At 43.9% G+C, this 25,014-nt stretch overlaps 1 protein-coding gene across 1 annotated transcript in view; it reads left to right on the top strand.

Moving 5' to 3' along the window:
• The window catches only part of RNF213 (ring finger protein 213), a 56,287-nt gene that overhangs the window by 10,900 nt on the left and 20,373 nt on the right, over window positions 1-25,014 (top strand). The window contains 27 exon segments of the mRNA XM_041123881.1: window positions 47-315; window positions 1,361-1,549; window positions 2,074-2,269; window positions 3,512-3,567; window positions 3,850-4,003; window positions 4,512-4,667; window positions 5,329-5,427; window positions 6,238-6,360; window positions 6,776-6,956; window positions 7,565-7,738; window positions 8,028-8,186; window positions 8,469-9,073; window positions 9,377-9,542; window positions 10,189-10,406; window positions 10,979-11,119; window positions 11,327-11,488; window positions 11,946-13,086; window positions 14,790-14,983; window positions 15,376-15,528; window positions 16,235-19,828; window positions 20,725-20,861; window positions 21,184-21,279; window positions 21,739-21,857; window positions 22,468-22,590; window positions 23,300-23,376; window positions 24,182-24,329; window positions 24,698-24,833. Of these exon segments, the coding sequence (XP_040979815.1) occupies window positions 47-315; window positions 1,361-1,549; window positions 2,074-2,269; window positions 3,512-3,567; window positions 3,850-4,003; window positions 4,512-4,667; window positions 5,329-5,427; window positions 6,238-6,360; window positions 6,776-6,956; window positions 7,565-7,738; window positions 8,028-8,186; window positions 8,469-9,073; window positions 9,377-9,542; window positions 10,189-10,406; window positions 10,979-11,119; window positions 11,327-11,488; window positions 11,946-13,086; window positions 14,790-14,983; window positions 15,376-15,528; window positions 16,235-19,828; window positions 20,725-20,861; window positions 21,184-21,279; window positions 21,739-21,857; window positions 22,468-22,590; window positions 23,300-23,376; window positions 24,182-24,329; window positions 24,698-24,833 (8,966 nt within the window).

Raw genomic sequence — 25,014 nt, 5'->3', positions numbered from 1 at the left:
GGAACTAATGCTGTGGTTGGTTTGTTTCTTCCTTTCTTTATTCTAGGTGAATGATTTGCTGCTAAACTACATAGTGAAAATAGCTCTTCCTTTCCTTGCACCAGAAGATGCAAAAGCATTGCAGGAGCACCTAGTAATAAAAAGTAAAGTAGCTCTGGGGCTCACCATTCTCGTAGCAGTTGATATGCTCAAGCTTCCAGCACTTAAAAGCCATCTGGCTGACCTGTGTAGCCTCTTGTGCTTGGATAAAGTGTCAAAACAAGCCATACTGGATGAGATGCATTCTATCACGACGGCTTTTGAAGCAGTTAGTAGGTATGTATGTTACTAGAGCACTTACAAAGTAACTAACTGGGCTGGTTTTCCTGCAGGCATCACACCCTGTGATAAAACAATAAGGAATTCAACTCTCTAGTGTCAGAGAATCAGAAAAAAAATCAGATTTGAAGGGATCTTTGGAGGTCTCTGTTCCAACCTTCTGCTCAAAGCAGGGCTAATGTCTAGGCAGTGTTGCAGCTGAGTTCTGAAAAACTTCAGGGATGAAGACTGTGCAACCTCTCTGGGGTGCTCTTACAGTCACATACTTTTCTTGATGTGAAAAATATTTTCCTTTTGTCCAAACAGGACTCCCCTTATTGCAACTTGTCACTGTTGTGAGAGTAGTAGATTTGAGTTAAAACTATTTTTTTCTTTATATATAAAAATCTTATTTGTTACCCTTTTCTGTCAAGCAGTTCCTAGCTTCTTACCTGTTTGCTATTCATACTTACAAACTCCAGCAATCAGGATCATCATGTGTTTACTCATTTAAATTTAAATGCCATATTTGGATTCTTCTTGCCCCCTCTGAAGTGCATCATTACATGTCTTTTGTTGATTTTTCTTCAGAGTGCCTGCTTATTAGACTGTTATCTAACTGCTTATCTGGCACTTGAATTTCTAGTTCTTCACTTGCACAGCTGCAGCTATTAAATTTCCTTTTGGAGGCCTTTGTAGTACTTCAGCTTAACCAAGGAGGCCAATAATTGTCCCTAGAATGCCTGGCTCTGTGCATCTGTGTCACCTGATCCCTGACTGGGGGGTGCTCATGTGGAAACTGTAGATAAAATATTGGCACTTCTTAGTGCTGTATTAGTAGGGTTTGTGCAGGGAGATTTAAGTAAGATTACAGCTTTGAGTCTTAAACTTTTACTGTATATGTACTCTTCAATGAAGATAAGATTGAGCTAAAATAACTGCCAGAAGTTATTTGAAGGTACATAATGAAATTATGAGATGAAGCCTTAGCCTGCCAAGGACGTTCTTGAGTCCTGTAAAAAGCTATTTTTTTTACTCTGTGTTTGTTTTGGTTGTTTTTTAGTTTGAAGGTTCACCTGACAAACTTGTGCCAGAGATGCATTGATGAGCAAGTAGACCAGTGGGTGTGGATTCTTCCTCTTCTGCATTTTGTTGCTGCTCCTATGCAGCATGACCACTTGCCGATGGAAGAAGATACCTGGGCAGGGCTGGAAGGGCTTCCATTTGCTGAAACAAGGAAGAAGCAAGATAAGTGAGTTTTCCAGAATTACTAGTTGTATCCAGTGCCTTGATGCTGTGTGGTTGGTGGTGATCACCTTACTTTATCTGTTTTTTTTCTCCCTTGTGTTTTTAAAAATAAGAAATATAGCATGTTAATGGTGGATATTTGGGATATATGAACACAGACATATTGGTTGCTCAGAAATTATGGTGTATAGCAAAGCTGTGCAGTTTATTACCTTTCAGACACAAACAACCCTTAATTCTGCAAGCTGTGGAGTAGCTTGCGTGGTTGGTGATGCCTGGCATGAGTTAAAGCAGCTCATGATATGCGTTGTGCAGAATCTAAGTAAGACCTGGAGTTTATTTTCCTTGAGTGCTTCTGCTCAGTAGTTTGACACTGCTGCTGCGATCATTGGGTCTTGGGGTCTTCTACTGATCTTCAGCTGTAAATGAAAAAAGCACTGGAGTGAGAATGAGTCCTCTGTGGGATGAACAAGCTCTTAGCCTTTTGTACCTTGAAAACCTGAAGATTTTGGTTTGTCTTTCCTCCAGGGGGACCCTACTGCAACTAATGAAAGAGAAGAAATACTTGATGGAATTGGATAAGACTCTGGTCAAGTCCTGGATCAGTGTGCTGCCCCTGGAGGGCCTGGCTGAATTTATAAAAGAGTTCTCCAGTGATTTGTTAGTTACTCTTCAAGGTGTTTGTTACAGATTAGAGAATGTTGACCTGTGGAACAGTTCTAAGGTTTGTCTCTTGGCAGTTTTACCCAGCTGTTGTGGTTTAACCCCAGCCAGCAACTAAGCACCATGCAGCTCCTTGCTCACTCCTCCCTGTTCCCAGCGGGATGGGGAGGAGAACCAGGAAAAAAGTGAAACTTGTGGGTTGAGACAAGAATGGTTTAATAACTAAAATAAAATATAATAATAATTTTAGTGAAAAGGAATATAACAAAAAGAGAGAAATAAAACCCAAGAAGAGAAAAGTGATGCACAATGCAGTTGCTCACCACTCACTGACCAATGCCCGAGCAGCGATTCACCCCTCCTGGCCAACTCCCCTCAATTTATATACTGAGCATGACGTCCTATAGTATGGAATATCCCTTTGGCTAGTTCAGGTCAGCTGTCCTGGCCATCCTTCCTCAGCTTCTTGTGCACCTGCTTGCTGGCAGAGCATGGGAAACTGAAAAATCCTTAACTTATCCTAAGTGGTACTTAACAACAACAAAACCATCAATGTGTTATCAGCATTATTCTCACACTAAATCCAAACCACAGTGGCTGTACCAGCTACTAGGAAGAAAATTAATTCTATCCCAGCCAAAACCAGGACACCAACTAAGGCATACTGAAACTGGGCTGTAGTATGCCTTTCAGCAGAACTGACTATCACTGAAGGGAATGTTGCTGGTAGCAGGTCAGAGCGCAAATAGCTTAAAATTTAGCTAAAAGCAAAAATGAAGGGAATGTTGCTCTGAAGTAGAAGACTCCTAAGAAGAGATGAGAGGGTGTATCTGTAGCAAAAAATGTTGCGATTGATGAGAGAAGGGTCTGCTTATCTGAATTTGCTCTTAGTCACTGATGGTAAATATTTTAATCCTGAGATGGCTGCCTGAAACTGTTTTTTGCACAGCTTTGGGGGGTTTGGGCAAGGCGCTGCTAGTTTGAGAGTTTTTCCTGCCTGTTGTGAAAACACTTGTATTTGTGTGAGGACAGCAGGAACTGGATGTTGCAACTAATAGTAATAAATTTGAAACCCCTAGATTTTAAGAAGTGCAGGTTTTGTTTGTAAAAAATAATAGCCACCTATATGTTAACTCTGACATCCAGTAAATAATTTTTGCAATTTTATAGAGTATTTATAAAAGTGTTGGAGAAGGCATAGAAGAATACTGAATACCCTCTTTCACAGCATCCCCTCAACTAATGAGAAACCAGTGTGTGAAATGCCTTCCACAGTTTAATATTTCTATCTTTTTGTTCTTAGCTAGTAGAGAGTCTTCTAAAGACACTGCTGTGTACCTTGGATGAGAAACAGGCCAGGTAACTGAAGTGCACTTTTATGAGAGCATAGTCCTTTTTATTTACACGATGCCTGCAGGGTGGGGTTATGCTTGTAGCTTGAATGTGTGCATTGAAATCTGTGCGAATAAAAGAATCCTGTATTTCTATTCCTCTGTCAGATAGCAATACTTTTTAAAAATCCATCTAAGGCGGGGGTGGTTAGTTGCCACACTGTATTGAAATTGGTGGGGTGGTGTGTGTTCCCCACCCCCCCCCCCCCCAGCAGAAAAGAAATTCTTCTTCTTTATTCCTGTCTTTCAGAGCTCTGGAAGCTTGTTCTTGGCAGTCCTGCTTGACTTGTTGCCTCAAGCTGCACAAGAGGGTCTGCAAGTACATGAAGCGGGGGGAGTGGTTCATGATTCCTGCCACTTCTGCCATGATGATTTCGAAGGTTGCCAAACTTCAGCCCACAGCGGTGAGTAGCAAGGAACCATTCATGGGCTGATATGAGCAAGATATCTAGAAGTACTACAAAAATGGTACAACAGACTGGTTTTAGATTGTATCTATTCTCAATTTGGAAAACCTAATACTCTAACCAAGATTGTGGTACTTTCAAGAAGTTGTGAAATCGTTTAATGATTTTGATTCTTCTTATTGAAAATAAGGTTAAATGCCTAGGTTGGCTGTCGTGGGTTTTGGTTTATGTCTGGTTTTTTTTTTTTTTCTCACTTAAACATATGTTGTCTTGACTTCCTGGAATAAGTGTTCTTAAGCACAAACTATTTGTGAGCATTACATTTTCCCAGCCTCCCTCTATCCTTTATTCAAGTAGTGGTGGGTCTCTGTTGCTGCACATGTTTGTGCTTTGGATGCATTTAGGCCTTCTTTTTTAGAAATATTTATTTAAATCAGTTGTACGTTCCCCTCCTGCTTGAACTGTTCTTATTTTTTTTTTTTTTTTTCTTCTCCTGTGTGTGCAGCAGGTTCCAGGAGATGCTGTGCAGGAAGTTCCAGTGGTAGAAGTATTCACTGAAGCTATGAGACACATTCAAACCTGGTTCAGAAATGCTTTAAACAGCAAGTTATTGAAAGAACACCCGGAGCATGTGACGTTCTCTTTTTGTTGGGAACTCTGGGTTTGTCATGTTCTAATAATATGAATAAAAAAGTGTTTTACCATAGCTTAACCATATAGTCTTGAGTCTAACGGGAACCGTAGCTGCTGTGGCTGGGTAGGGAATGAGATGGGGACAGGCAGTACAGACTACAAGCTGAGAAGCTGTGTTGTTTTAAACACTATCGGGCTGAAAAGCGAAGGGCTATAATTGGTGCTGCTCAGCTCACCTTATTTCTCCTTTTTCTCACTGTTCCAAGAGGCATTGCTGTGATGAGGAGCTGCCCCTTGTTGGCGTTTAACTGGAGCTGTTGTCTTGCTCACCCTGTATGTCCTACTGGCTGTCCCTCAGGCCCTCCAGCAGGCAAAGCACAGAGCAGCTCCTTACAGTCTGACTCACTCTGCTCCCAGTCCTCCCTGGGACAGTGTCCAGCATCAAAGTGGAAGTGGTTCATCCAAATGTTTCCTTTAGCAGCCGGGACATTTTGACACTGTTTGGGCTTAAAAGCTGCCTTTTGCAGCTCTGGGGCTGCTCTTTTTTCTTCTGGGTGGAAACATCTGAAAGGACTGCAGACTGTCTGAGGAGTGTGGGGCCTCTCCTCAGCATAGTTCTTCTAATTTTCTTATTTGAATGTTAAATCTCAGCACTTAGTGTTTTGGGTTTGTTTGCTTCTCAACTGCAGGCCTGGGATGAATTTCTGAAGATCAGCTTTCCAGATGAACAGTTCACTGGGAGGTGGAAGAAAACTTTACTTGCAGATCTGGAGAGAAGAATTCAGGAGGTAGGGTGGACTACAGTCAGTCACTGCATGCTGGTGGGCCAAGTTCAGAGCAGATAGACAGTCTTCTGCTGTGCTTACAGAATAGCTTCTAGAGCCTGAATGGACAAGCGAAAATGCTGTGGCTTTGGTCATAAAAATTGCTATTGCTGTTATAAACCATGTTATGGATGCTCAAAAATTGGACATGAAAATGTACCATGCTGTATTCTTGGTGTCAGACTCCAGTAGCCTGCTAGCCTGACTGCAGTGCTGGTCTGTTTCTAGCAGTGGCTGATACCCTAATGCTTTAAAGGAAATTGTACATTTCAAGCAATTACCATCCATGTAGTTTTAAGAAACAGTGGGTTTTAGAGGAAAAAAAAAAAGTTGGCACTTGTCTCTTTTCATTCATAGTGCAGAAATTGTGTTGTCCAGGCTCCCAAATGCACACACTGTGTAGGTCCCTTCTAAACTGAGCTTGTATATCTCCTCATCTTCTTTCTACATGAGTTGCAAAATTCATTAAGCCATTGATTTTCATGGTATAATCAGGAAACAAATATTTCCTGGTGGAAGCTTGGCTTGCAAAGATGCATATTAAGTAATCAAACATTTTAGATGGAAACGATCTAAAAGATTTTCCAAGCATTTATTTGTGTTCCATCTCTCTTCCAGGCCCTGATAAATGGGCTGATGCTTGGCTCCACTAGGAAACTTAAATTTTTTGACTTAATTCCTTTTATTGTCTTAATGGCAACACTCCTTCATGCTTTCAGAAGAAACACTTTGGAAACTTTGAAGTTGGTAAGAAATCTCCCTTTTGCCCTCTAGGAGCCTCCAGTTAACCAAATCTTAGTCTACTGCTGTCAGCACTCCAAATTTGCACAACTTGACTCTTCCCTTGTCTGGTGTTTCAGTAATTGTGCCACAGAGGCTGTAACTGCAGCTTGCCAGGTATTGTATTTTCCTTCAAGGTAGGAAAAGAAGTCAAATTTTCTGTTGCATAGAAATCCTTTTGCATAGTACAGGGATGTGCATTGTGGTGGAAGGAGAATTGCACATTCAGTCTCTTATTGCTTGAGTTGCTGTGGATTGTTAATGTTTGTTAAAGCAACAAAAAAAAAAATATTGACAAGAAATCAGGAAATGAGGATCCACTTATAAAGCATCCATGAAAAATACTTGTAATGCTTTTGCCATCATGGTTTCTGGTGTCATTCGTGTCATATGGCTTTTTTGGAATATGCCTCAGCACTGGAGGTGTGACTTCTTGACATCAGTGCCTGATCCCAAGACAAAGATAGATGCAGTGTAATCCAAAACACTGATGCATTCTTCCCCTCTCCTCTGTCTTATATGCCTTGTGCAGACTCAGAGCAATCTCCTTGAGAAGTTGTCTTCCTACAACATGGGCCGATTCAGCCAGCTTGTATCAACTATCATTGTGAAGTCGTGGCCCATCAAGAATGGGCAGCCTGAGGATGATTTTGATGAGGTTTTGCGCCACGTGCTTACGTGGCCTGACATCAAACATATCTTCAGCTTTAATGGTATGTCTGTTAGTTGTATTTATAGGAGTCTATGAAAAGCTGTTTGCTGCCTTGCTGTTCCCACTTTGCAGAGCAGTAAACAAATATATAAAAATTGTCCTGCTCTTGTTTTATTCCCCACCTCAAAGCTCAAGGTATTCAGCCTGGTTTTGGAGAGGAAAGGCTAAGGAAGAGGGAGCTAGTATTCCTCTTGTGATAATCCACTGCAGCCACTTCAGGATTTGTACTGGACTGCTGAACCTGTAGATCAAGTGGATTTGTAGAACATAACTTCCTTCTCAGAGAAGTTCTAATAAGTTATTGCTATACAAAAATGCAAAAGTGTTTGTCATGTGAATGGATCAAAATTACTTGTGTTTCCTCCACAGGTTTTGGGTATGGGCTCTCCATGGGAAGGTGTCTGAATTGTTCTCCTGAGATCCTGGCTGTTTCTGTTCAGAAAAACATGAGGGGTTGGAGGGTGGTGTGATGAGTTCACAGGCTTTTGGGTAGAGATTTGAATGGGAAATGGAAGGACTCTGTATCATGACACTGAATAGTTATTGATTCTGCCTAGTTTTTGTGAAGCAGGGCTGATCTAGGTTTTACATGCTTTGTTTCTGGAACAGGAACAAACACAAAGCTCCTAGAAAAACTTACAGATGAAGCAAAGAATGTCATGGCCATAGCAGACTCTGTGCTCATGAGTGTCACCGATGACATCCAGAAAGGGTGTATCCTTGTGAAACATCTGGAAGAGATTTTCCAGCATGAGAAACAGTTCATCTGTATCTGGGAGATAAGTAAGAGCACCATTCAAAGGTGGCATTGTTGGCTTACAGCATCATTGTAGTGATCGATGGCCTACTCTGTTAACCTACTTCAGTGATTAGTAATGCTAATTAGGTACTTCAGCAGTTAGCAGTGCTGCCCTTGTCTTTGTCCTTTATATGGAGCTCCCAGCTCCAGTTTGTGTTGTCTGCATTTCACTGTGTTGTTTGTGACTCTGCAAATCCAAACCTGAGTTATGGGTGCAGGGGTTGGGAAGTATCTAAGTATCTGCTTTGTGACTACCAATGAGTTTTCTTTCAGAGCACCAGCAGCTGTTACGTGAAAACAAAGAACTACTCCAGAGAGAACTGAAAGAATTGCTGCAGAGGAGGAAAAAAGAATTAACACTTCTCAGAAAAGATCAAAAAGCAATAGGAACCTTTCTGAACATGTGTAAGAAGGTGCAGGCATCTGTGAAAGGTAATGTTCTGGGGGAGCAATTTGAAAGTGGCAACTCCAGAAAACATAATTTTCTTTGAAAACGACTGGGCTTTGTAAACAAGCTTTATTCTAAACCACAGCAAGGATGAGGAGGGGTGGGGGAAGTAAACCTAGAGCATTTGAGGGATCAAGTGAGTGCTTACGCATCAAATGGTATTTGTAGGGGTCCACATGCATTTTGCAACTTGGCAGATTAGATGAAGTAAGCTGGACACAAGCCAGACATCTGATCTATCTCTGACTTGTCTCTCTGTTTTAAAGTGGATGTAGGTGAACTGGAATTCCAACACTTGGAAGATCTTTGCTCAAAAAGACTAAATACAGTTGTGAATGTGGGAAAGAGACCCCTACAGACCTACTACAACCTGAGCCCAGAGCTGAAAGAATTTGTCCAGAAAATGCACTCTTTTAAGGATAGCCTGACCTTCCAGCAGTTCTGGGAGGAAGCAGCGCAGGAGGCAGGAAAGGAGTATAAAAGTTCAGAAGAAGAAGAGGAGGAGGAAGAGGATGACAACATTGTTCCTGCATTGGACCTTAGTGAAGTTTTCTGCAGTCTAATTTCCCCTTGTTTTGTGAGCTATGAAAGGTTGTATAATGATCTCAGATCTGGAAGTCTCACACTTTCTGCAGTTGATACCATTTTTCAGGAATTCACAAATCATCCTGAAGATCTCAAAACTGAACTAAATATCATATGTAAGCTTAGACCTGAAGAAGACAGAGACTGGGTTGATCAGCGATTTCAGCAGATCCAGCAATACCATGAAATGCATTTAACTTTTGATGCTGCGAAGATCATTGCCAATGTCAGAGAGATTTTAAACCTCTCTGGTGACTTCAGTATCCTGGAAAATTTGTTGGACATAGTAAGTATCCCCTTCTTCAGCTCTGTACTGTCAGGGTGTTGGCTAGAAAGCTTGGGTAAATCTGAACCTTCCCTTAAGTCTATCCCAGTCTGTTGAGAGCCATTCCCTGTCCCAAAATGGTTATTTGAGATAAAAATTAAGTGTTCAAACAAAGTGCTTTTGTGTAATCTTGCCTAATAGAGAGAAGGTGGTATTCCTCTGTTTGGGGTGTAGCTTTGCAGAGGGCTTTCCCTTCCCTGCTGGAGAACAGGTTGTATTTCCCATTTTTAGACTGAATGTTTGTTTGCACTGCTTGCTTTGTAGACAGAAAAGCTTGAATCATACAAGACACAAAAGCTGGATTCCATCAGCCCTGAGCTTATGCATGCCAAGAGACTGCTGCAGGGGATCACTGTGAAGCGTCGTGGGTGTCTGAGGGAGCTGGCCCAGCAGAAGGAGTTTGTCTGCTGGGTCAGAGAAGCACTGAAAGGTGTGTGCTGCTCACCCAGAAATTAGACAGATAGTACTAGAAGGGATGCCAGTTTGTGTGGGGGCAGAAGGAATGCCATATCCCTGACTCATCTGCTATCTGCTTGATGCCTTTACAGCTTCTGGTGTTGATAGTTACAAGCATCTCTTACGGGTTTTGGTCTGGAACGTGCTATGAAGTAGTCCCTTTAAACATGCCTGTGCCACTGTAGTCTCGTGCAGTGCACAGTAGCTACCCTGCCTGATAGCTGAGCTTGGTCTGAAGGGTTGTAATAGCTGCTACTATTCAGTTCAGACTGGTTATTTAAGAGAACAGAGGCCATCCATTTAACAGGATGGCAGTGGTCTGATTAGTTGTGTCTGCCAGCTTGGTTGTCTTACATGCACAGAGACACACACCCTTTGCACCGCTTCCATCCTGGCTGTGAATCTGCTCTTCATGGCAATGCGGAGAAAAGCCAGGGCCAAGGATGTCCTTAATGTGGATGAATCACCTAGTAAAGTTGCTAGCAGGATGGGTGGAGAGAAGTTGCACAGGAAGTGCTGTTCAAAGGCATTCTTTCTGCATTTTCTGTAAAAGGTGGTGATGTGGAATTGCATTAAAGCTGCCTCATTTGTTGTTCATTCATGTGTTTATCTCATTTAAGGTACAAATGAGCTGAAGGTATTTGTAGACTTGGCATCCATCTCTGCTGGGGAGAATGACATGGATGTGGACCGTGTGGCATGTTTCCATGACACTGTGCATGGCTACTCTTCCCTGCTCTATGAACTTAAGCAAGAGTCAGGGTTTAAGGACTTCATGCACTGCTTGGGGAAGCTGTGGCGAGCCCTGGACAGTGATGAGAATCTTCCCAAGAAACTGGTGAGTTCTGCCGGAGCAAGTCCTCTCTGCATCCTCTTGCATTTCTGTCTTCCAAGAGCGGCTGGAAGATTGACTGCAAAGGGCAAATTACACTTGTGTGGGGACATCGCAGTAGCTCTTGTTATTGGAAGAAAAATATCTTATGTTTCTGTGGTACAAAAAATGTACTACAGCAACTGTAACTGGTATAGCATGGATTTCTCCAGAGCACTGCTGAGGCTTTCAAGTATGGCATGGTGTAGCTTTGCTCTTGCAGGAGGTTGAATGATGATGCAAAACAGTGAAGGCAGATGTCTGGGAACTGTGTCTTATTTTTTTGCAGCAGGGCATGTTTCTATAGCAAGAGGCATTGAAGCACTGTGGGCTCTGTTTGTTCAGCCTCCTGTGGTGTTAGTAAAGAACAGCTGTGCAGAAAGATTGGGCTGTGGCCAGTAGTCATTCCTTTTTTTGCCTTCCCCATCCTGAAATTCTTAATGCTAGCCCAAGCTGTTTGTCCTGAACACACATGTAATCCTGGAAAGAAGTGCCAAGTCAGAGCGGTTAGGGCAGTGCCATGTCTTCTCTTCCCACAGCATGCTTCAGCTCAACACTTAGAGTGGTTGAAAATAGTGAAAGAAAGCCATGGGTCTGTGGAGCTGTCATCACTGTCGCTGGCAGCTGCCATCAACAGCAGAGGAATATATGTTCTCAGAGCACCAGCTGATGGCCAAAAGGTGAGGCTGCTTGGCTTTCCCACCCCTCCTGCAGACAACACTGCTGGCATGTTGATGGCTGTCAGAAATGTGCTGTAGCTTTTCTCCCACTCTGCACAGTTCCTTTTTGGGGACTGCTGCCTCCTAAGTGCTGCCCTTGCTGGGCATAGCACTGCCTCAGGGTGGAACCTCAGTCTACATCGGCGCTATTGACTTATTCTCTGGCAGGTTTCTTTGGACAATGTTGTGCATTTCACCCTCCCGAGGAGCTCTGGGGATAATGAGGCATCACAGAAATACTCCCTGGCAGAGCTCCGTGAACTGCAGAACAAACTGATGCTCATGTCAGCAAAGGGAGAGCAAGGCTTGGAGGTGGAGAAGTTCTCTGAGGTCAGATTTCAAACCCAATGGGTTACTGATGTTGGGGCTGGGGTTGGATTTTGCCTTGAATATCAGCTTTTAAGACTATGGTTTACAGCTGAGCTGCTGGGGGTGAATGGTAGCAGGCAGATAGATGTTCCTACCTCTTTGGTTCCCTGTTAAGGTGGAACTAAGCTGGAGACTGGGCCGTGGACTGGTACCGTCATCCTCTGGCTGCATTGGGGATGCTTTTGGCTGGGAGGGTTGCTGTGCTTTTGTAGCAAGCTGGGGATTCCTTACTGGCTTCCTGGGGATACTGCTGTTAAAAAGCCACAGGGAGTCTTTTGTTACTGTACAAGGCCCGACATACCTGGCTTGGAACCAAAGCCTTTATTTTGATTGAAAGTCTTTCATGTGGTTTCATGACTAGGACTTGTCTTGGTAAATCAGCTTAGGTTTTTTTTATCTCTCCTCTATCCTCACACAGATTTTTTCCAATGTCCAAAGACTTGCACAGGCCTTTATAGACCTTTATTCAGCTGGGAACATGCTCTTCCGCTCCTGGCTTGCCCATGTGTATTGTTCACCCGAAAGAGAATCATGTGTTCTTATAGACTTCTCTTTGGGACTGATCCCAGTGCTAGAAGGGCGAGGAGATATGGCAGCTGTGCTCCCAGGACTCTGCAAGACAATGGAGAGTTTTCTGGAGAGTTGGAAAAGCTTCATATATGAAAAACGATTCCAGCATTTCTACCTGAACTACTACACTGCTGAGCAGCTGGTCTATTTGTGCACAGAACTGGGGCAGGGGATGCCCAGCCAGAATGCACTGATGATGCTTTCGTTCCTAAAACACAACTGCACTGAGCAGGATGTCCTTAGAGCTTCCAGGAGTGAGGTGCCTCCCAGCTCAAGGAAGGCTATTTCTGACTTCCAAGTGATGCTGGATGGAGGGAAGGATCTGGCTGCACGGCTGAAGTGCATCTGGGAGTGCTACATGTGCAACATGGGCTCCTTCCTTCCGAACTGCCTGGATATTGATACACTTGGTGGGTGGCTGAAGAATCTGGCCAGCTGGGAGAGAGAGCATGTTGCACGAGACTTTCCACGGGATCTTCTGTATGTTGGTCAGCCCAACCTCATCATATGCCCTCGCTCTGAGGTGCTCACATCTGCTCTGGCTATTTACATGAACAGCCCCAACCAGCCCCTTCCCACTTTTGATGAAGTTCTCCTGTGCACTCCTCAGACCACTGCTGAGCAAGTGGGGCTCTTCCTCAGGAGGTGCCTCATTCCCTGCAGCAGAGGAGAGAAAATTTACACCATGCTGTATGCAGATGAGCTAAGTTACGATGTCAGCTGCAGAGCAGAGGAGCTATTCCAGCATCTGCAGCGCTACAACAGCACCTATCGCCTCATCATTCTGTGCAACTGTGAGAGGGAGCACAGCTACATCCCTTCTGTCTTCAGCCAGTACAAAGTGCACATGATACCCCAGAGGCCACTAGCTGAAATCCAGCGATACCTTCAGCACCACTACAGAGTCGCTCAGCCTTCAAGCTCAGCTGCTTCTGTGTTCAAGGGCAATATGTGTGTTGGGATTGTGTCCTCCAAAAGAGCTGGTGTGGGTAAGATGTCACATGCAAAGTGGGGTCTGCTGAGTGTTGAAAACCAGAGTGGGGTTCACCTTGCCAGGATTTGTGTCCAAGTCATAAGCATCTAGTAAAAAAGAATGATTCAGACTACAGTCAGTGGAGTGAGGTGAAAGCTGTGAGGACAGCTTGTCTTGTCCTGAGATGGGCATCGCTAGAGATGGTTCACCTTGCTAATCTGACACCTGTCTCTTTCTACTGATTTAAGTCATTAACATAAATTAGATCGCTATTGCTGGATAAGATGAATCTTACCTCCTGAGGTTAAAATATGCCTGCAGGAAAATGTATGTGAGATGGGACAAGCGTTGTAAAGCCTGCCTGTTTTTTCTTGCATAGGAAATGATTGTTGGCTGTCTCTTAATGCAAAAAGCTAGAGGACATTAAATAAAACTACTTGGCAGGCTGAAAAGCAAATGGAAGAAGTTGGTTCTTCAAACAGTGCTTAGTTAAATTGTGGAACCTAAAGCTTTACACAGGCTTAAAAAATGATTAGGTACAGTCATGAGAGAAACATCCATCAAGTGCTATTAAACACAAAGATGCTATCTCTGACACTGGGGCTCCTGAGCCGCAAATCACTGAAAAAATACTGGGAAAGAGTCACTGTGTGTCAGCTGTGTTCTTACCCTGTTCCTTAGCTGTTGTCCCCTGTTAGAGATTGGTAGTCCAGTAAGTGCTTTTGCTGTCCAGCTGTGTGTGTTTCTTGTGTAAACTTACAGTCTGAAGTACTTTTAGTGCATGCATACAGAAGCAACATCAGACCTTGCGTTTTCCTTACAGCAGCATTCTTGGGCTTTGATACAGTACCACCCCAATGGAAAAGGTTAGGCTCAAAAGGGAAAGCGTGCTACGTTATTTTCCAGGGATTAGTGAAAAAAATCCAAAACAGTTTTGGTAACAAATGGCATCCTTTGTCAAACTTCAGAAATCCAGGGCAGCTCTCAGGTGTTATCTGTGAATGGCTGCTGCCTTAGCTTCAGTCTGGAAAGCTATATAAACCCACCTTTTTTTGTTACATTACAAACCTTTCATACTCCTGAGGGTGAGTTTGGAGCTTCCAAAAGGTTGGAAGAGACACCTTTACCCAGATACCCATAACTGGGAAGTATTTGTGGAATGAACCTACCACAGCTAGCTCCTGCACTACATACAGCATAAAGGTATGATGGGATGTAGCCAGTGGACACGGAACAGTCTTTCCATTCACTGTGTTAATCTGGGAAACAGCAGATGCGGACTATAGCCAACCTCAGACAACAAACCAAAGTCATTGGCATTGCCCGAATGCTGGCAAAATTAGTTTCTACAGGATAAGTTAGGAAACTTGAGGGTACTTTTATCTTTGACAACAACCATTCCTCCCCTCCATGTTTTGACTTAGAAACAACCACATAATAGAATAGATTCAAGTCCTAATAAAAAGTAAAGCCTTTCTCAGGTAGTCTAAGCAAAACAAGCCATATAGATAATGACAGCCTTCAATAGCCAACAACAGCAATGGCTTTGATTCCAGGCTGCAGCTACTCTAGCCAGATTTAAGTGTTCTTCTGGAATGCCTGTTGGGAAGGTTCAGAGATTTCACGTAACAGAAAGAAGGAATTCAAATATTTATGACCTTAATATGATGTGTTTGATCTTGATAGCTTTAATTCTTTTTGTGTTTTTTATGACAATAGGGAAATCTCTCTATGTGAAGAGGCTACATGAGAGACTGCAAGAAATGCAGCCTGACTATACAAAACTTCTGAAAACCATCAGACTAATCGAACCAGAAGTGGATGAAGATAAAGTGCTAACATCTCTTCTGCCTTTTCTGAAGAGAAAACACCAGACAAAGCCCATGATATTCCATTTTGATATCACCTCTTCAGTAAGTACATCCCTCCCACAGCTGCCTTGTCCTAGAAGTTCTGTGTGGATCCTTGCAGAGGCTGTTTCTTTAAAGCTTTTGTTTCTTAGTAAGCCATTTTGCTAGGTCGTGTTTTCTAATTATTGTATAAGTAACATAAAGAACTCCGTACCATCAAGATGGTTGAACTCTGGAACAGGTTGCCCAGAGAAGCTGTAGCATGTCAAACCTTGGAGATATTAAACCTGACTGGACATGGTCTTAGGCAGCCTGCTCTAGCTGAGCCTGCTTTGAGTAGGGGGGTTGGACAAGATGATCTCCAGACATCCTTTCCACCCTCAACTGTTCTATGATTCTGTGAATTTATGATGAGTAAATAAATATGAAATGCCTTTGTCTTTTTCTTGTGATAGGTACAAAGTGGAGTTCCAGAGTTTCTATTCAAGCTGTTGGTTTTGCAGTATCTGACAGATAATAATGGAAATATGTGGCTACGACAGAAGTGCCATTTGTATATCATTGAAATCCTTGAGGTATCGCCAGTGCCAAAGCAAGCAGCAAGACATGTATGTACACAGCAATACTTGATTTCTTTGAATTTCTCAGTCATTTTGCACATAATGTCTGTATATAGCTGCATATGAGTTGTAGAGACTATAACTGTAAACATAGCATAGGAATTCCCTGTTTGTATCAGGGTGTACTGTGCATTTCCATTACGAAGTGGTGTTTGTGGTGGTGTACAAAGTGATATTAAAACCAGACAGTAAATTATACCTGTTGTGGTTTTCTCGGGTTGGTAATTTCTGAAGGCCTGTTAGTCCAAGCCTCGTTGGTCCTACCCTAACTTTTATAGGGAACACAAAAATGCAAAATCTATTCTTCCTCATGTTACTTTGCGTGTTTGAAAGTTCTAGAATATTTGTAGGCAGCTATAAGAACAGAGTGTAGAAGGGACAGGGATAAATTATAACAGTTTTTTGGGTTTAGTTTTCTTTTTCTTTGAGGTAACACTGAGAAGGGACTGGAGGTAACAAAGGACTAATGTTACAGGAAGGAGACTGTAGGAGGAAATAGGATTAATTGTTGTGATGCACTTCAAGCAGAAGTGATGCATAGGGGTAAAAGTGTCATGGTTGTATAGGCTAGCTGTTGTTATTCAGTTAGGTCTGTGATTTTTAGGCAAGAATACTGTTAAGAACAGTTTAAAAAGACTGAAGAAGATTAGGGCTACAGCTTTGTGATGACACATTATCTTTTTCTCTACTCCAGATGTCAGCAAGCCAGAAGTATAATTTCTTTGATGTGTTCCCTAAAGTAACATGCAAATCTCCTAAGGAAGTACTAGAAATGGAGACACTTGGGAACCAGTCTGGGGATGTTTCAGACCCAGGAATGGACAAAGAAGAATTTTGCAGTGAGGCTTTCCAGAGACCTTTCCAGTATCTGAAAAGACTTGATCAGGGGAACAATCTGGACACATTCTTTTACGAAGTGCACTCTGTGGAAGGGAGCCCTGCAGAATGCTTGCAGCATTTCCTCCTGCACTGCGGGATCACAGATCCCTCCTGGTCAGAACTCCGAAACTTTGCATGGTTTCTCAACGTTCAGTTGAGAGACTGTGAAGCTTCTGTCTTTTGCAACCCTGACTTTGTCCAGGACACTTTGCAAGGTTTCAAAAACTTTGTTGTTACCTTCATGATTTTAATGGCAAGGGATTTTGCAACACCCTCCCTAAACATTTCTGATCAAAGTTCAGGAAGGCAGTCCTCCAACCTGGATAACATTGCAGAAGAAGATCTTCTTCCTTTCCGCATTCGGAAAAAGTGGGAGTCTGAACCTCATCCGTATTTGTTTTTCAATGAAGATCGTGTGTCCATGACATTCATTGGTTTCCACTTTCAGCGTAATGGCAGTGGTGGTGTTGATGCCATTAATCCTTTGAATGGCAACATTATCAAGAAAAATATCATGACTTCATGGTTGTACAAAGGCTTGTTACTCCAAAGAGTTCCCTTCAATATTCCATTTGATCAGTTGCCTCGTCATGAGAAGCTAGCGAAGCTTTGCATGGTTTTGGGAATCCCCTGGGTAGTAGACCCTGATGAGACATACGAACTCACAACAGACAATGTGCTAAAAATTTTGGCTATTGAGATGCGATTCAGATGCAACATCCCAGTTGTCATCATGGGAGAAACAGGCTGTGGGAAAACCAGACTTATAAAGTTTCTGTGCAAGTTACGCAGAAGCTATGTAGAGGTAGAGAACATGAAGCTTGTTAAAGTTCATGGAGGTACTACAGCAGAGATGATTTACGCCAGGATCAAAGAAGCAGAAGCCCTTGCTAAAACCAATAAGGAGCAGCATGGGTTGGACACAGTCCTCTTTTTTGATGAAGCCAACACAACAGAGGCTGTAAGCAGCATCAAGGAAGTTCTGTGTGACCACACAGTACAGGGGAAACCTTTGGTCTCTTGTTCTGGCTTGCAGATCATAGCAGCCTGCAACCCTTATCGTAAGCACACACCAAAGATGATTCAACGCCTGGAATTAGCTGGATTGGGCTACCGTGTCAAAGCAGATGAGACTAAGGATAAGCTTGGATCTATTCCGCTGAGACAGCTTGTATACCGGGTCCATGCACTCCCACCCAGCATGATCCCATTAGTATGGGATTTTGGGCAGCTGAACAACTTAACTGAAAAAATGTATATACAACAGATTGTACAGAGAGTTACTGAACATGTCCCAATGAGGCAGTTTGACGCAGAGGTAATTACAGAAGTGCTTTTTGCTTCCCAGCAATACATGAGGCAGAGGGACGATGAATGCAGCTTTGTCAGCCTGCGGGATGTGGAACGCTGCATGGAAGTTTTCAAGTGGTTTCACAAGCGCAGTAAGCTACTGCTGAAAGAACTGGAGAAGTACCTTGCTGAGAAGAGAGCTCCAAAGAGCCCTGTTGAGAGAAACAACATTATCTGGTCCTTAGTGCTGGCAGTCGGGGTCTGCTATCATGCATCCTTGGAAAAGAAGGAGGCATATAGGAGTGCTATCAGCCAGGTCCTTCCAAAACCTTATGATACCCAGAAAAAGATTTTGGAAGAAATCTCCCTGATGCAGGACTTATTCCTGAGTGGCGTGTACCTCCAAGATACCATAGCAAGAAACTTGGCCTTGAAGGAAAATGTCTTTATGATGGTCATTTGCATTGAGTTGAAAATCCCTCTTTTTCTTGTTGGGAAGCCTGGGAGCTCCAAATCCCTTGCGAAAACTATTGTGGCTGATGCTATGCAGGGCCAAGCAGCTCATTCAGAGTTGTTCAAGGACCTGAAGCAGATCCATCTAGTGTCTTTTCAGTGCAGCCCTCTCTCTACTCCAGAGGGAATCATAGGCACTTTCAAGCACTGTGCTCGATTCCAGGAAGGGAAGAACTTGGAGGAGTATGTCTCAGTGGTGGTTTTGGATGAGATTGGGCTGGCAGAAGACTCTCCCAAAATGCCCTTGAAGACTTTACATCCACTTTTGGAAGATGGCTGCATAGATGATGTCCCTCTTCCCCACAAAAAGGTTGGCTTCATTGGGATTTCTAACTGGGCTTTGGACCCTGCTAAAATGAATCGAGGCATCTTTGTCTCACGTGGTGACCCCAGCAAAGAAGAGCTCATAGAAAGTGCGAAGGGGATTTGTTGCTCAGCACGAGGGGCTTTGCAGAAGGTCGAACAGTATTTTTGTCACTTTGCAGATGCATATGAAAATATTTGCAAGGCCCAAGACAGGGAGTTCTTTGGTCTGCGTGACTATTACAGCCTCATAAAGATGTTTTTTGCCTTAGCTAAGAGCTCCAAGAGTGAGCCAACACCTCAAGACATAGCTACAGTTGTTCTTCGTAACTTCGGTGGCAAATATGATGTCAATGCCTTGGAAATATTCACCTCACGGTTACCGGAAAAAGGAGAAATACATGCTTGTGATATCAGTAGAATTGACCTGATAAGACAAAACATTTACAGCAGTGGTCAGGATGGTGATTGCAGGTACCTGCTTGTTTTGACTGAGAATTATGCAGCACTGCAGATCCTCCAGCAAGCTTTTTTTACTGCCCGACGACAGCCAGAAATTATCTTTGGCTCCAGTTTCCCTAAGGATCAAGAGTATACCCAGATATGCAGGAACATCAACCGTGTGAAGGTCTGCATGGAAACTGGCCAAATGGTTGTGCTCCTCAACTTGCAAAACCTTTATGAAAGCCTCTACGATGCTCTCAATCAATACTATGTGTACCTTGCTGGCCAGAAGTATGTTGATTTGGGACTGGGCACCCACCGGGTCAAGTGCCGAGTGCACCCAAAGTTCCGTTTGATAGTCATTGAGGAGAAAGATGTGGTATATAAGCACTTTCCCATCCCACTGATCAACAGGCTGGAAAAGCACTACCTGGATATCAGTACTGTCCTGGACAAAGGGCAAAGAGAAACTGTGGAAGAGCTGAAGAAGTGGGTGTGTGAGTTCACTGCAGCCAATACAGAAGAGCACTTCATAAGCAAGCAGAAATACAGCCTTTCTGATGTGTTTGTGGGCTACCACTCCAATACCTGTGCCTCAGTGGTCCTGCAGACAACGGAAAGGCTGAAACCAGTATGTCCTCCGAGTGAACTAATGTCCTGTGTGAAGAGAGAAGCCCAGCTGGCACTGCTGAACTGTGCCACCCCAGACTCTGTGATCCGCCTCTGCAACTCGATGGGTTTGTTTATGGCAGATTCTCTGGCCAATATATACTTCAAGCAGCAGCAACACACGTCTTTTGCAGACTTCCTCCGAGCTCATGTCCATGCTGGGTCTGGGTACCAAACAGTCTTTACAGAGGTGAGTGTCTTGCAGAGTGTTCGCAGAACCCTCCCAACCTGCACTGAGGTTTATACTGCTAGGGCTGCATTATGGCTACGCCTGAGTAAACTCGATAACAGCCTTGCTGCTTAGTTTCCAGATGTGCTGAGGTGGGTGTTTCAGCAGGTATATTGTTGCATCCTGAAGAGTCTAATACCTCTGCTGCGCGTGAAGCAGTATTTGATGCTCCCTGGCAAGTGGGGGTTTTAAGTGAGTTTGGACAGCTGATGCATCTCATTACTTAGAAAGTAGTTCTGTCTCCGTGTACACAGCCAGCAAAACTGGCTACTGGCTGTGGAAAAATTCATCAGGAGCCTTTGAACCCTCATTTCTTTGTGTCTGTCTCTGGTCTTAAAGATACAAAAGATTTTAACCCAGCTAAGCCACAAACAGACAGAGATCTCATGGGCCTTTAATGGGAAAACCTCTGGTTTACTTTTGCCTAGTACCAAAGCTAAAGAACTTCAGCTGAGATAGGCTGGAGACTTTCTCCCTCTCCTGCCTCACATGGAGACAACGTGCTTTCTCTTGGGGCTGGACTTGCTGCTCCCTAAGAGTGCTGCAGGGAAGGCATGCTACAGGGGTTCACGAGAAGTTTCTCAAAGCCTTAGCTGCTCCTTCTCAGCTGCCCCACTGCTCTGGCAGCACCAAGAGTCATTGTGTCCAGCTAGCCAGCAGTGGCCCTGGGTTAGTGTAACAGCCCGTGTTGACCCTTTGCCTACTGGCAGGGCAAATAAACTTTTTTTTTTTTTGGGGGGGGGTTCAGTCCAGCTCTGCAGCAAGTTAGCAGCATCTAGGGGCATAGATGAGTAAGCCTCTACTGACTTCCTACTGCATTCCTGAGCAAAGAACTAACCTACATCTTGCGCTCCCAGGTCACCACCTTCTCGAGACTTCTCACCAGTGCTGACGCTGCTTGCCTGGAGAGAGAAGTACAGGGTAAAGCGCAAAGGCCTCAAATCCTGTTCCTGCAGCAGTTTGACACAGAGTACTCATTCCTGAAGAGCATCCGGTGAGTCTGGTTTTGCATTGTCCTGCTCTGAATAGGCTGTCATCTGGGTGGAAGATGCATGGGCAGAACACTTGGAGTAACCCATATGGAAAAGGGAGGCAAGAGGCTATGCTGTGCTGAACAGTGGACTGGCTTGGTGCAAGCTGTATTAGCTCCATTGTAGTGAGATGGGGCTTTGAAGTTACACCATCCCCATAGGTTGGGTGTTTTAATCTCTCCTGCCTGCAGCAGCCAAAGCTAATGTGAAGTGACTACTTCTACAGCCTTTAATGTTTTGTTTTTACACTTACTGACTTCTTTTAAATCCCCTTTCACTTTTCAGAGATTTCCTTGATGCCACATCAGGAAATAAAGTCCTTATTATTCAGACAGACTTTGAAGATGGCTCTCAAAATGCCCAGCTCATCGCCTCAGCCAAGTAAGTCAAGTGTGAAGTGGTTCCCAGCTAGCTGTTCTGCTTGGTGACTCCTCACTGCCATTTGATTATTAGTGCTGGTTTGGGGATTTCAGAATCAGGAATGTGTAATCCTTTGTTTATTCTGTAGTGGAATGAATCTAGAAGCACTAATTGTATTTCAAATAATAATTCTTAACCCAAGTCAAAATAAACTACACTGAGTCAAATTACCAGATTGTCCCCTTTGAAGTGTGAATTCTTGCCATTGGCTGCAAAAGTCCTGAAGAGCTGAGGATCAGGGCTATCATTTGAGGCACAGCTAGAGGTGGCAGGCTTGGCACAGCTGGTTGGGAGGAAGGGGTGAGCGAATCTCTTATGTCTGTACAGGGGAAGAAATGTGCCCTATTACAGAGCAAAGACTTGTGGCTGTGAACTTTTGTCTGCCTTTGATCTGTCAACAGCATTTCCTCTTTGTTGTAGATACACTGTTGTTAATGAAATCAACAAGGTGGACCTGGGAGAAGTCTCCGTCTTTGTTTACTTTATTATGAAGCTTTCCCGGGTGGAAGGAGGAATGTCCTACGTGGGATTCCATGGAGGTGGGTCTAGCGATCTGTCACTCCTCAACCTTCAACTGGCTTCAGGCAAACATACCAGAGCAACATTTCTCTTGTTCACCTTCCCTTTTAATGCTTAAAATCTGGAATCAATGTGTCCTGTGGGTTGTCAGAGCTGCTTCCGTTATCTACAGGGATTGCCCCTGGGGAGTCAGTACCTTGGGGGTCCTAGTCTCCTTTGTGAGAGTGCCTTGCCTTGCCCACTGACAGATGAGTCCTCTTTCGAGTCAGCTGGAGAGCAGCAAACAAACATGATGCTAACCGCATTGGTATGTTCTCCTCCAGGAGGCTCCTGAGTATGCGCTTACATATTCTCCTTTCAGCAGCAAGGTTCCTGCTGTGTGTGGTGGGTTTTAAGAGCCTCAAAGCCCCAGTAGCGTGCATGCCCCTTCAGTCAGGATAGTATGAATTAGCGTGTTCAAAGTGAATTGCTGCTTTCCCTTTCTACATCAAGAAGTGAGAGTAAGCAAACTCTGACTGTGAACTGCTAGCCCACAGGTACTGGGAGATAATTCTTAGGAAGCTCTTCTAGAAGAGCATGCTGCAGGCATGAAATGATTTTTTTTTTTTTTTTTTTTTCCTCTGTCTTTAGGACTGTGGCAGTCGGTGCACATAGACGATCTCCGCAGATCCAAGGACATGATCTCTGATATGACTGCCCTGCAGAGCCTCACCATCAGCCAGATATTCTGTGAGGATTCAGGTAAAACCAAAGGTGAGCTGCATGCTGGCTGTGCCAGTCAGTCGTGTTGACATGCCAGTGGGGAAAAGGGGAGATGTGGTCCCAGACTGGTGCTAGTGGAACTTATGCCTGGTACGGTGTATCTAATGATTTTCCCTGCTCAGTATCTGGTTTTTGTGGGTGTCACCACATGGCTACCAACTTGTATTTTTAGTTCGTTACTGCAACTTTGGGTCATCAAGTAAGTTAATTTGTTAGTTTTCCCTTTCGACAAAAATGTGGTATTTGCACTGCTCAACACCCTGAGTGCTGTCCCAGCACAGCAGGAGGCAGCAGATGCTGCATGGTAGAGGCCACTGCCAAGGAGTTGCTCCAGAGAATCCCTCACTTGCCTGAATACAGATCTGTTCACCTAAACCTGTAGGAAGGTTAGAAAAGACTTTTTCTTTCCCTTCAGATTTTTCTTACGCTTTTCCCTTTCACCATGCTGCCTTGCAGGATTCTGGTAGAGCTTAGTGCATTAGCTTCGAGTGTCATATTTCTTCCAGTTCTTGCTGTGTGAAGGTTGACAGCCCTAGCAGCTGTAGCTGTGTTTAGAGAGGTGGATCTCAGCTACTCATGCAGGTGATAATGGATCTCTGACATGTTCTGCTGCTCTGGGATCCAGTTGCTAAATAAACTCTTATCCGACTGATGCAGAAGTGTACTGCTTTCTAATAAAAGTTCTGTACCTTAGTTGCAGCTCTGCCTGTGAATGGAGAACAGGAAGAAAACGAGGTCAGGGTTGAAACACCAGTGCCAGAAGCAGAGCACTATGAGGTCAGTTCAGAATACATTTATTTGCTTCTCAGCTGTCAATATGGCTCTCTGCTCTTTGTCATCCGTACGTGTAACACACCTTTTGCATCCCCATTCACTTGAAATCCATCAGGAATATTATTTGCGTCATGAATGCTATTGATCAGACACAAATTTATCCCCCCACTGCCCAGTCAAAATTGGCATCACTAAAGAAATAAACCATTCTAAAGACCCTCTAATTCCTTAGTCATTTCATGCTCCTAATTTTTAAAAATCAGTTTTAAAAGCTTCTGTTGTCTTTCTACACCCAATGGTCAACTCTAGCTGTTTGTGCTTTCTGAGGCATGCATTTGAAGCCATGCTGGAGTTGGCTGTGGTCTTTGCTGTGCTGCAGCCATGCTAAGACTGGCTCATGTTCCTCTGACAGCATCAGCTGGAGGATGCCCAGTACGAGGGTGACTGCATGTGGCTTTTGCCTCTCTAATGCCTAAGCATCTCCCAGGGAAGGCATATTTTCCCTAGTCACGTTTATAATTTCCACTTTTTTTCCCTGAACTGCTGATTTTTTTCCCCCCCCATAGGAGTCTTATCTTAATCCAAATGCTGTGTTGCACGCCAGTTTGAAAGGGCCACAGCAGTTGCATCATGTACTTGATAGCAAAAGATTTGCTGCCTGAGATGAGAGGGAAAACTGGGAGATGAGATGCCAGGGGGACAGGTCCTTTCTAGAGAGCACTATAATAATTTTGAGGGATGGTGGGAGGGGGTGCAAAGGTGTAAAACTGAAGAGTAATGAACTTGTTTTCATGCTGTTCCTGGGAAGGGTGAAATCCTGGACACCACTGTACTCTTGAGGACCTGTGTACAAAGTGCTGTGGGGATGCTACGGGACCAAAATGAAGATCTTAGTCGAAGCAGAAAGCGAATTAAGATTCTCCTTGGCCTTCTGTCCAAAGAGGATGGCTTGAAAGGTATGTGCTCCCTGGCTGCAGCAGGTAGTGTCCCTGAGCATCTAGGGGACCACCAAAACATGTAAGTTAATTCACTGGGGACCCAAAGGTCAGTGGTCTTTGCTGTAGTGTAGACAAGGTGAACCTCCCAGGCAATCTTCCAAGAGTGTGTGTGTCTCTGCTCCAGTCTGTTGCTCCTTTGATGGCTGTAGGGTTTTTCCTGGAGTTCAGGTCGTGGCTTTTCCTCTGGCTGTGCTAGCTCTGGTGGCTGTTTTTTTCCCGGTTGACTAGTTATTGAAACAATTGTAAAATGCTGTGCTTGGTGTGATATTTGGGGTTGGATCCAACGCCAATAGAAGAGAAAATGTAAGTTCCCTGTTGTTTTCTAGCCTCTTTCCTGAAGATAACAAAGGCTCGTCTCTCCAACCTTCTGAAGAAGCAAGAAGAAAATTCCCTTTACCCAAAAAATTGGGTGCTTCGGGAGGCTTCCAACCTCAGTGCTCTCCAGGAGGCAGGCACCTTCAGGTGAGGACAGCAGCAGTATCTCATAACCTGCAGGCTTCCAAGAAAAGTCTGCAAATGGCAACTGTGCAGCAGACACAGCAGTTTTGTGTAATCTGAATATTTGCAGTGTCAGTCTCCAGTCTGCTGGAAACTCTCTGAAGGCAGTTTTGTCCTCTCCTGGCTCCTGAGGGAAGCTGACTTA

Source organism: Aquila chrysaetos, chromosome 5 (assembly GCF_900496995.4).
Source record: "Aquila chrysaetos chrysaetos chromosome 5, bAquChr1.4, whole genome shotgun sequence".
Classification (NCBI taxonomy): Eukaryota; Metazoa; Chordata; class Aves; order Accipitriformes; family Accipitridae; genus Aquila; species Aquila chrysaetos.
The sequence above is the reverse complement of the archived record's forward strand: the minus strand, read 5'-3'. Positions and strand labels throughout refer to the sequence as shown.